The sequence below is a fragment of the Aptenodytes patagonicus genome, chromosome 2 (genome assembly GCF_965638725.1).
Source record: "Aptenodytes patagonicus chromosome 2, bAptPat1.pri.cur, whole genome shotgun sequence".
In the NCBI taxonomy this organism is placed as follows: Eukaryota; Metazoa; Chordata; class Aves; order Sphenisciformes; family Spheniscidae; genus Aptenodytes; species Aptenodytes patagonicus.
In genome coordinates, this window is record NC_134950.1 from 136435861 (window position 1) to 136448514 (window position 12654).

The 12654-nt window shown below is 41.0% G+C and overlaps 1 protein-coding gene across 1 annotated transcript in view; it reads left to right on the forward strand.

Annotated features, from left to right (window-relative positions):
* The window catches only part of RAPGEF5 (Rap guanine nucleotide exchange factor 5), a 163927-nt gene extending 151625 nt beyond the window's left edge, over positions 1–12302 (forward strand). The window contains exons 24-26 of the mRNA XM_076331350.1: positions 367–431; positions 5135–5189; positions 8555–12302. Of these exons, the coding sequence (XP_076187465.1) occupies positions 367–431; positions 5135–5189; positions 8555–8673 (239 nt within the window). The 3' untranslated portion in view covers positions 8674–12302. The remainder of the gene's footprint in view (positions 1–366; positions 432–5134; positions 5190–8554) is intronic.
* The last annotated feature ends 352 nt before the right edge of the window (positions 12303–12654 follow it).

Consider the following 12654-nt stretch of genomic DNA (forward strand, 5'->3'; position numbering starts at 1 on the left):
CGGTGCCGCAGGGTGCGGAGAGCAGGCGTGCCATGCAGGGCCATCCCTCTGGATGCTCCCGCCTGCTCCCAGCCATCTTCTGTAGGATACACACCCCAGAATTAACACTGACCACGTTTAATAAGAAATCCGTGCTCCCACTTGGAAATCCTCATTACAATGTGTACGTAGTGTTGTTATCTAATAATCTCTGCATGTCATCATTATACCAGGCTTTTGTTCCACTGTTATAAGGTATTGTGTCAATCCTTAATGGGATACTTTCCTCTTTTTTTTTTTTCTTTTTGTTGCTGTTTAGTCATTTTATTTCTTTGTATTAAACAACAAAGCCATGAAAAATAATTCCTTTTCCTTTATTTTTTTCAGATGTAACATTCATCCACGAAGGAAATAAAACTTTTCTGGATAACCTTGTTAATTTTGAAAAGCTGGTAAGCTAATTTTGTCCTTCCTGTTTTTCAAAGAGATTCATGTTCTCTTCTTCCCTTTCCCCTCCTTATCTTGAAAGACTAAAAGGTTTTGTTCTCACTGAATCAAGAAGAAGTAAGCAGGGGTAAAAAAGAGCAAACAGAATAAAACAGCCAACAGTTTATCTCCCCTGCCCCTGTCCTCTGCTCCTCTCTCTTCTCACTCCTTCCTCCCCTACTTCTGTGTAAAACGGCTAAGCCAGTGGTGGCCGGCATCACTGCCACACAGTCCACTCATTTTTTTTTTTTTTTTTTTTTTTTTTCCCCCTTCTCCCCCCCCCCCCCCCCCCCCCCCCCCGCAAGATCTGTTCCTTTGCACCACCTCATGGACTGTTTCTCCTCAGTTAAGTTCTCCTGCTTCAGCTTTCTCTGAATTATGTTTCCTTTTTTTCTCAAGGCACTAAAGAAAAAGTTTCTCTAGTTTATCACTTGTCACTGGTATGCTAATTCCAGGGATCTTAAATGAAAGTAAAAGTTTTGGTCTAGGTTAGATGATGAAGAAAATAATGCCTGAAATATGAATTAAACTGACTGCAAATACTACTATACTAACTTCTATGTAGAAGGGCAGTTACTGACATTGTATCTGGCCACATCTATACTAGACATCATATGACATCTACTCTGGCATGATATTGCTGATAGAGGTTTGATTTGTCTAATGTGCATTACTTCATTTTTTTTTTTTTTTTTTTTTTGTCGATAACATTTTTGTAGCACTGAAAGCCACAGTTTATATATCTGAACAATGGTGGAGTGGAGAAACTTTAATTTTTTTTTAATTTTATTTATTTTTATCTTTTTTTATTTTGTTGGCCTGGAGTATTTGATCAAGAAACCAAAATGTTCTCCTGATTGCTCCAGAGGTGCCATGGGACTGTTAGTCCAGATGGCTGTGCCTGGTGAATTGTTCTTAACTATTTTCTCGGTGTGTTTACCCTTGTTTGAGGATGAATGTGCAAACATGGAGTTATTCATGAACCAGATGTTGAACTTATTTTCACATCCTATCATAATGTACGTTGCCTTTCAACTTGCAAGCAGATGTAGACTTTGACTTTTGAACCTGAGGTCCTCTTTTTGTGTTTTCTATTTGATTTCTGTACCTTTTCTTGTTGCAGAGTTTACAAGAACACTGATTTGCATTTAATGAAAGGTTTTCTTGTCCCAAGTCCATTAACTGTTTGACCTTTAGGTGTTTGCATAAAACTCATTAGCATGTTCTTCTTCATTGCCTCTTGGAAGTACATCCAATTAACATGTAAATTAAACTAGCCCTTGATGCACAATAATTGTTACTAAAATCCCTCCACTGGCCCATATATTTATTTAGTGAATATGTAGGATCTGATTCACGCTCCGGTTTTAGCCAGACCTTGTTAGTTTGTTTGTTTGGTTGTTGTTTAATCATGTATATGTTTAATGTATGCTGGACTTGCTTGGTAAGATTTCCTATCCTTGCTGTCACCATTGTGTCTCCAGAGGCAGTGGGAGCTTTGCTAATTGACTTCAGTGAGCCAGGATTTCACCTTTTCCATGCAAATCGATAATGGGCATTTTAAATGGGAGGGGAGAGTCTGAGGTGGTGGTGGTGGGGTGAGGGTTGTTCAAACTGACACTTCCTCCAAATTATTAGTCAGATCACGCCCTCAGGAACATGCTGTCTCCCGGAGCCCTGTGTACATATGAATGCAGGCAATAGTGCAAGCTTAGGAAATGGGGGCTTAGGAGAGATTTAAATAGGAGTGTAGTGGAAACTCAGGCAGTACATGTATTACGCAGCTTCAGTTGGATGCTAAGGTATTTAGTCTGTGGGCACGAACTTGCTATCAAGATGCATCACACACCATCACATATATCAGTTCATGTTTCTTTTCTAATTACAAGGGCTTTATCCCAAGGAAGAATGTCTTCCTTGGTGTTTTATACTGTGCTGAGCACTTTCTGGCCTCTGCTGAGAAAAATTAGGATTGACATTGACTCCTGCTTGGTTTGGATCAAGCCACTGAACCTCACCTGCAAATTTGCTGTTGCAGAAAAAGAAAAGAATTATTCTACCATAGGAGACTACTGCTATGGGGAAGGAACTTACTCACTGTCATAAATGCATAGAATTTCTACTTACGAATTTCAAAGCAAAGACGGCTTCTAGTATTTGGATCAATATTTTAAAATATTTCATTTCTGCATTAAACACCTGACCTGAAGGAGGACTCGTCAATCTGAACCATTGTTTTTTCCAACTAAATCAGTTGGTTTAATAAAAGATATTATCTCTTCATACAATCCCCGCTTCTTTTATATTCTTAGACCATCATGGCCACAACAATCCTACCGTGACTGAACTTGATTTGACATGATGCGATTGCAGTGAAGGCAAAGTTAATTCAAAATATAAAGAAGACAATTTGCAAAGAGAAGAAAATGAAATGATCTTTTGTCTCAGGAACGTTGCCCGGTTTTAGCAAAAGTTCAAGGGATTGCAGTGGTTTATTTAACTCCATGTCTGGTAAACTCTAGTCTAGAATAGTGTTTGATCAATATTTAGTCCCATGCTCACTTCCTCGACTAAATCTGAAGGAATAAATGAAAATATGGTCTTATACTGTTGCATCTCAAGGTATTTCCATGGTATTTACTGAGCTGCGTCACTGAAATGTGGCTGCTTCAGTTTTTTTCTCCAGTCAGCCATCACCCATATCTTCCCAATGACATGTCTTAGCCACACTCCAGCAAACTCTGATGCAGGTCAATGGCCATTACCATTTTAGATAACACCTTCTTACCTCGTGCTTTCAGCTGCAAGGACTGTGTGCATGCAGCTGAAGGTTCTCAACCCCCACCCCCCAAATACCTGTGCAAGTCCCAAGCCTGAGTTTTTGCTATCCTTAGTTAAAGGAGTGCTAATGATCCTAGGTAGCCCGTAGGCTGAAAGGCCACGAGAAATGTGTGTTACTCATCACACTAACTTGTGCAAGCACCTGTTTAAACAGTCAGGAAATAACATTGGCTTTGCAGATGAATTGGCTGGTTTTCTGTATTACAGTTGAATGCCAGAGAACTGCAAATGGGCAGAGAGAAATGCCTAATTAGGCTACTAAAGAAGGGAGATTTGGGATTCTGCTTTAAGAGAGTGTTACACAAAGAGGTTCTTCCGTCACCAGGGCATCACCTTCAGAAGCCAGTCTTGGGATGGACACCCATACTGACTGACTACAAAGGAGAAACAGCAAAGAATGACAGTGTGTGTGATAATGGCATCTCTCTTCTAAAAGACAGACTCAAAGGGTATCAGCCGGAAAACATCACAGCAGCAGCAGCACTGGTGGAAGTTGTAGCTCTCCCAGTACTCACACTATTGACCATGAAATCTAGGGTATCTCATTAGAACTTCATTATAATCGGTGCAAGGCCATCAGCACAAGAGATTGCATGATTTCATGGCAAATGAAGCACGTCGGGTAACAAGAAAAATTATTTTGATTAACTGATGAAAAGAATACGAAGCTTCCATTAAATGTGCTGTTTTTCTTGTGATAAGCTTTGCTGTGGAGGAGCCTTGTAAGCCACTCTCTGGGTGTTGAGAGATGAGCAGTTCTACGTCATTCTGGTCTTAAACATACTTTGCTCAAGACAGTTAATCCTTTCCGCCTCTGATTATTTAAGAGGGAGATATGACAAGAACATCAGCTGTTTGCATGAGGTACTATATCATTGCTGCTAACTGCAATTTGCTTAAATTAGTTACTAGATTTGGTGAAGAGTTGCCACATTCAGTATGTTTTCACTTTTATACCACAGAAGCAGTCAAATAAAGGAAAAAAGTAATGCCTCAACAACTTTATGGGCGACATCTAGTGAAAATGAGCACGTTCCACTGATTTATAGTGAACAATCCCAGTTTTCATAAGTTGAAGACCTGAGCCTGAATGAGAAACCAAACTTAAACATTTTATTTCCTTTGCTTAATCTAAGTGAATGTCCGATATTCCTGTTAGCACCAGCTCTTCTTAAAATAGTATAGCTACAGTATAGCCTTATTTGGTACGTGTCTGTGGAGATGTCAGAGTGCTTGCTCTGCAGCATTTAGGCTGTGGGCTGTTATATTTGTGTTGGTTATCATACTGCAGAAAACTGCCTAGCTGATACTGGTGCCTGATTTGTGCTAGGCATCATACAAGTATACGTTAAGGTGTAGTCTGTGCCACAAAGGGACTTATGGTCTAATTAGACAACACGTGGAGACAGAAGGAGTTTGCAGACTACCGAATGCCCTGGATAATGCATTAAAGCCAGGGGTTGGACCCAGAAGCACCCACTCAGTCCACAAGACTTCCCTGCTGTGGGCTTTCAGATTAATAACAGTCACAGGAACAAAAATAAGCAATTGTTTGGCTATTTTTCATTACCACTTTCCATGGGCTCTTACAGAGTTGTTCTCATTTAATCTGTGTGATATCAATAAGGACCTTCTAGACTAACCGTGTTTCATCATATATTATCACTAAGACAAAGAGCAAAGTCTTTCTTCTGCTGTCTTCACTTTCTACCTTACTACAGTTGCTTTTTGCTGTATGGTGTAGGGCAAGGAGATTTTTTTCAGGCTTTTCTAATGACAGAATCCATCCCAGATTTTTGCACTGATGTTTTATATCTTGTCTTTGCAGCACATGATTGCAGATACTGTTCGGTCATTGAGACATTGCAGAAATAACCAGCTTGGTGAGTAGCCAGAATTTGCTACTTATTTACAGCCTTGAGGGTTTGGGTTTTTTTGTTTTCTTTCTACTTGCTCAGGTTTACTACAGCAGCAAAACATGGTTGCCAATTATTTAACCAATTGGCAAGAGGGGGTGTCATTGTTGGAAGGTCAACATAGCAGTAACCACAGCTGGATGAAGTTTTACTTTACAAAATATTTGTAGAAACAGCTTCAATTTTTTTTACAAATTATTTTGCTGTAAAGATTACCACCTCTTCAAAATACTGTGTAAGGTCTGTGCCAGCTGCACTTAATAATGGAGGCCTCTGGTGTACGCTGCTGTTTCTAACTTTCCCGGCTATAACCGAGCTACCTCAGTCTCCTGCTAGTCTATGTGTTTTGGTAATGGATTCACAGCTGTCTTGGCTTCCAGTAGCTAAAAGATGGTATTAATCATTGTGGCTTTTCACTTGGCTTTTCACCAAGAGCAATTGTTTGCTTAGTTTGGGTTCTTAAGGACATTTCACAAAAAGTCTTGAAGATACTAAGATCATGTGGGTTTCATGAAAGTAGTTGACTAGGTAGAAAAGAGGGGGTTGTGTTAGTCCCCCTGCTAGGGAAAGCCTGCAAATAGAGCTCTGTCTGGTTTAGACACTGGAGGATCTACGCTGATGGGAATGGTCACGAGTGCCTCAGCTGCACAAAAGACTTTTTTTTTTTGTCTTTCCACCTTATTAGCCACCAGAGAATCCAACCCTACAGGGCCATGCCAGAAGACCCCAGTTCGCTTTGTTCTGCTGCTCACAGAGGAGAAACCTTGTTTTTCTCCTTCTCAGCATTTCTCTTTCTCTGCAGAGAGGTTAAACACAGGAAGGGGACAAACACAACACTACTTTAGGAAGTGGTTAGAGTTTTTAAGCCAAACACACTAAACGTCATTTATTGAGGCCGCTAAAACCTCTTTTCCAAAGAGAAGTTCGGAACTGTGCTGCAGCCTTGGGGAAAAAGAGTTTGAATCGTTTCTTTTTGCCAGCTGAATTTTCAGCAGCTGTCAGCATGGACTCCGACAAAAATAATAAAAATAATTTTGTGTCTAAATACATGTACCTTGTAGAATGATAGGTACTGTTAAGAACTTTGCTGAACATCTGTTTTATAGAATTACCTTGTGTATGTACAGTCTTTTTTTTAAACAAAAGCTGCTCAGCATTATGGTTCTTCCGTTGTTCTGATATAGGGAGAGAGAGAAGAGAGGGAGAAGGACGTGCCGTTTGTTTTTATTCTATTAAACCAGATACTGAAGGAATTACTGATTAATCCAAACCATGTCTCCGTAGGTTAGAATGTCTCATATTTGGCATTCTAAAATGGTAGCATTGGTTCCTTTGAATGATGTGAATTTTTTTTGCAGCTTCTTTGCAAATCTTTCATCTTGTTTTTGCTTTTTTTTTTTCCCTCCAAGTGATTTTGTAAGTGTTGTAACATAAATCCAAGGGTAATACCTGAGATTTATCATATAATCTGGTAGTTTGAAGTACGTGATTGTTATTTTATTTTACCACAGACTTGATTTATTGTGAAGCTGGCATTTAAAAAGCAGCTTATACAGACATCCCTGTAGGCACTTTTTTTTTTTTCCCTTACATTTGTTTAGGCATGAAATGAGTTCACTGAATATTTATTGAGACTTTATGGACAGTTTCCTTTTCTAGTGGGCTTATTTTGCTCTCAGGAATGTGAATCTTTCTACTGCATCAACTCTCAGATTGGCCTAAGAGCAGCAGACGTCCTACTGTAGGAAAGAGTTCAAGCAAAACTAAGCAAGGAATATTATTATTGTTTATGAACTGTATCGTGTATTAAGCTTGCAGGCCAAAATCTTTCTGGATTAGAAACTGGTTAGGTTCCAAGCAAGACTGAAATGCCTTTTTAATGGAGATAATACTTTTATATCCTAAATCCTGAAAACAAATAATAGTGTTTCCAAAACCGGGCAAAGCAGCCTGAACAAAGAACGTAATTCAAGCTTTTGTCATTTCAGGTGTTAATGAGAAATACAAGTGTTTTTCAGTATGTTCAGCACAGCTGCTGGGATCCTATTCCCTCAGAACAGAAAGGTCATCTCTGTATCCCGACACAAATTTATCACGCTGTCCTGTTCTCTCACACATTTCTCAAGTCAGATAGCTGCTCAGAAATAGCTCCTAAAAATAGCTACCTGGGAGCCCCGTTAGCAGCCGCACGCAGAACTGGCTGCATTGACATCCCACGTTACCTACACAGCATCATACGGTGCTCTTCAGAAACAAGTGGGATGGTCAGTTCCTGGAAAGCTTCTCATGTAGCTGGAGAGCGTGGAGAAAAGGATGATAATGAAACAAAGGAGAGAGAGGGAGCGTTCAAGTTAAGCTGATTGGGTCGGGGAATTTTGAGCTTTTTCTTTTTTAATTTATGGTAACGTTATTAAAAATTCCTTGAGGACATGGACTAGAACCGAGCTCTCCAACCTTTGCTCGTTTGTCAGCAGTCAGCAACATGTGGGAAATGTATCTGGTTGCTTTCTCTGCCTGTCTTGATGGGTCTCGGTGGCCATGGTAGCTTTTCCTTTTCCACTTCTGCTGGCCACCAGCAATGCGGGTTTTGCCAGCAAAAAGGGTTTCACAGGCGGCAAGTTCCCACAAGCCAATGTCAGGCGTAAAGCTTGTAACAGAAAACATCTGCTATTCAAGCCACCCTTCAATTTGTCTGTTACACAGCTAATTCCTCTTGCCATGTAAACTCCCGTAAAATACCAGCATGACTCTCGTCTCTGTTACTAGATCAGAAATCAAAAGCATAACAGATCAAAACGCGGGGGCCTGTCAGAGCAGCTTTGAAGAGCTTTCGTACCTGTCTGCTGCACTGTCACCTTTCACCTGCTCCAAAGGAAACGACTGGGGGGCCTGCTGTCTTGTGTATTTGTGTTAAGGCTGTTTAAAAGTTACAGGCTGGGTCGCCCACCCCTGTTCAAGGTCCCATTGTGCTGCCAGAGCAGCACAAAGGAAGCCTTGAACCACCCTTACAGGGGACGGACTGTCTGTACTGCCAGCAGGAGTAAATCTTCCACTTGGGAAGACTCAGCTTCTTGCCATCCACTTGTCCCTCCTTCGTGCACACTGGCTGTCCAGCATTGCTTGCTTCTTTCTTTCTTTCTTCTCCCCTTTTCTGTATCTAGCTGTAACCTCATGCATTGCACTTCAACAGCAAGTCCTTTGGATCGCTGGCCGTCTTCTTTGTGACTGCCTAGCACCTGGCAGGTTGGCACACCAGGGACTTTGTAACGCACAGGACAGGGAAGCAGGCAAGGCATGGCTTTCTGATTCATCCCCTTTCTCCTGTCTTGCAGGCAATGAAGTTCCTTCAAAAGAGCATCATGAGCTGAAGCCATACGTCCATCACCTGCACGTCATTGACAACCAGCAAGCTCTGTTTGAGCTTTCTCATAGGATAGAGCCGCGAGTGTGAGCATACACAGCTTCATATAACCTTATAACTGCAGCACTTTGAATTAAGTGAATGTTTATGCCAAGCATGTTGCTTCCCTATGTAAGAACAGTTTACTGAGTTTTATCAGTAGCTCACACAACATGCACAGGAAAATCAGGCAAGAGCCAGCAAAGGAGCTGCTCACAGAGTTGCAGGGCAAGCTTGGTGCCATCCCCACTGGTCACCGGGACGGGAGGGAGCAGAGCAGCGTCCTTTGAGCTCAGGTGCTTGGTTTCTGTGAAAATATTGTTTGGTCCAGCGTAGCTTTCAATGCAGATTCTGCCAGTATTAGAATGAAAGGAAACGTCGTGTCACGGCAGCAAAACATTTCGGCAAGCAACATGCCACAAGGGGATTGATTCTCGGTTCACCACAGCATGTACCTCACTAATTCAAGGCTGCCAAAGTATTGTTGCCAAAAATACTGTGCAATCCGTGCAGCTCCCCTGAGTCTACTGGAGCATCTTATTTGAGATAAGTGTGGACAACCAGGAATGGGAATATAAAAAGACAGCGCACGAGATGAAACTCAGGAGCGCGTCGTGATGTGGAAGTCAGCAGTAAACAGTTCATGCTGTTATGGCCCCTTAAGAATCTGCTTTATAAAACACACTGTAAGAGCCAATCCACTTTTGTTACAATTTATGGACGCAATTGTTTGTACACTGAAAACATGTTATTTTCTTCCTTTTCAGTTATCTCAGATTTAGCACCAGCTCCTGCAGTTAACACGTTATAAATTATTACAGCAGGAGCTTTTTCTGCTTGGATTACAGCCTCCTTGGTGTCTATTCAGAGGCAATGCCTAGATCCACCTACATTCCTAACTCACCTCCTGGAAATTCTGTTTCAGCAGGTAAAACTTCACCTAATTTGCACACGCTTCTAGTTTTTAAAGAACAAAAGGGTACACCTTAGAGGGTACCGGTGTAATTACCTGCATACACACCGGCTTCTCAGTATCAGGGTCCCGTTACTGCTTCTGTCCCTCTCACACCCCTCCCCTAGCCAATTCCCATGTAGCTAAAAGTACTACTTCTGGGCATGTACTGAGGCAGCATTTCTAAAGTCTTGTCTACAGTTAACCTACATCTAAGCACCACCATCACAGTAGCTCTGGTTTTCATCGCTAAGAAGTTGCCCTGAAATAATCTAGTGAATGCCACAGGCAATGTGCAGTGTGCTACGCAGTCTGGCATGAGTTTGTACACTGACTCACGGCAACGGTCCGGTTGGCAGAGCAGGGAGGACATTGCATTGCTTTCCCATCTCTATTGTATGTTTTCCACACGAGGAGGACTTCCAAGAAAATGCTCCTTAACGGAAATGTGGGAATACTGAAGTAGCATGCTCTTCATCATTGTATTATCTCTGGTTTAAAGGGATTAAAAAAAAGCAGCTTTAACAAGTAGTCTGTGGGGGAATCTGTAGAATGCATTCGGTTTTCCCATCTGTGAAATATTGTATAGATCTATTGTAAAGGAAACAGATGTTTCAGAAATGTATTTGCTTGTACTTTGTTATTATCAAATACTATATGGTTTTTGTTTGGTTTTTTTTTTTAGAAAAAAAAATTTGTCTTTTTACCCAGTAAAAAGAAAAAAAATAAACTCTTGCTGGCCATGGAGTAAAAATTTCCTATGTTCTTCTGTAGATGTGACTGCACATATTGTAAATAACTCTTTTGTGCAAACAGACCAAAACTGTTCAGATGAGGATACTAGCTGCGGTGGGCTCCTTTTTGCAGTGCAAGAACACAAACCAGATACAATTTGCTGCTTGTGTTACTGCAGTTCTTCCTCTGGCTGCAGCGCTCACCGAATCCCCACCCTAGATGCATTACCTGGGTGGTTTGCTGGTTTTTGAGCTCCCCCTTGTGAAATCTTTTTACTGTGTCATTATTTTTAGGAGCCTGTATGTAGACCAGCCTGCATGCTTTAGCTCATATAGTGTAACACTCTAGTCCACAAGTTGTTCTCTCGAAATCTGTGGGAGAGGGAGCACGAGAAGGTGTTCAGGGTGAGAAAGTGGGCCTGTTTCTCAGTTCACTGCATTTGGCTGTTTTGGTAGTTACTGCTGATGAAGCAGCAGCGGTGCCAGAGAGGAGTAAAAGACAAGGAAATGAAAGAAGGGGAGAAAAAAGAAAGAAAAAAGAAAACAGAAGTAGAAAGATGACTCTACGCTCAGGCTTTGATTTGAAAGCATGCTAGAGCCACCTTGAAGGCTCCTCCCTCTGCCAATTCAAACTGGTTGAAAGTAGATGGATGGGTTAACTTGTACCGTTAGGCTTCAAGCCAGCTAAGGTATTTGCTATCCACACTGCTGTAACTTTATACTAAATCAAGTGTTGTCTACCCCTTGCAGCTGGCATAAACTCATTATGCCAGCATTAACCTCCTTATCTGTGTAGTGGCTAATTAGACTGCTGTTTAAAACTTTACAAACTAGTTTTCATAGTGGCCTGTATAATTTGGATATAACTTTCTGGTCTGAGGGCCCAACTTGGATGCACCAATTTCACATTGAAAATACGGATATTATAGCTGTTACCATAAAGGAAAGGCAAATAGTCCAAATCTGTAGCTAATATATCTAATAAAAAAAGGCCCATCAGAGTCTTCATTCAACAGGTGAAGCATTGCAGAGCTGGGCTGCAGACTGGCAAGCAGCTTGAAGGTGTGGTGGTTGGGAGGAGAACTAGAAAAAAACCCTGCGAAAGAGAGGCGGACACTACACAGCCTCTGCCAGGGTCCAGCACTGGTGATATTGTGTGATTTTTAAACCCTTCAATAGCGCAACTATGTTACATAGGATAAAATCCATTTTAAGTTCAGTTCATCACAATCACACCTGGGGTTAAATACTCTGCATATTTTCCTTAGTAGCTAGAAGGAGTAATTAGACAGAACGAAAGAAAAAGCTGGGTCGCTTTATACCTCTTTGATGTGGGATTTTGTTGCATCAATTTTAGATGCTTCTATGACACTTCTTTTTGATTCCAGCCCCGTCTCAGATAGAAATAAATTGCATTTGCATGACAGTGGCAAAAAGAAAAAGATGTTATCAGAAATAATAAGACATGCTGCTGTAAAATTACAAAGAAAGGTGTAAATACTAAACATTTTAGCAGAGTAATATTTATTTGCATAGCCTATTTATTGTCATCTTATTACATTATTAAGAAATACTGGGATGAAGTCAATGAGCTGAGGTAAGAACACCTGCCTGTTCCATTCTCTCTGAGTACTATAATGCTGTCAGCTTGCATTAAAAGTAATAAAATAGAAAACCCCAAATCAAGGTATTTACCTAACTTCTCAGGGACTACAGCTAGTAGTTATCCACCATTATGAGACCTGGTATGTATGAAATAATCTGATTTACCAGAATCAATGTTGCCAATGTTTTCCTTTTCATATTTCATGCTTGTCTGCCTCTGTACATATTATTGTGTTGTGTATTTATGAGAGCTAGTAAGCAATAATTTATATGTCAAAATGGCCAAGCAATACAAGGTTACAACTTGTAGAAGCAACTGTTACATTTATCTTGCATTTTCCAGTGTTTTTTAATATTGCTTTTCAAAATATAAAAACTACCTTAATGAAGTCTGGGCTCTGTGCCTTCATGCCTATCACACGTACTTGTTGTTCCTAACTGGAATATTTTACGCTCATACGTCCAGTCATTCAGTTCCACAAACACTCGCTGTGTTTGCAAGGTGGATGCAGACCAGCGTGCGCCTGGTTAGAGGCTCAGGAGCCTGACCCTGTTCAGAGCTGCTAGTTCATCTCTGGTTGGTGGGATTTGCTGGTACCGACGTATTCCAGGCAGTTTCAGAAGCAGAGATTATGTTAATGGGGTCTCAGCTGTGCCTTATCATCACGGCACAGTCTAAGAGGGGCCTGGAGCCACCATGAGAAGTCCCTGCGGGAGAAGGGAGGAGTAGATCTATCTTCA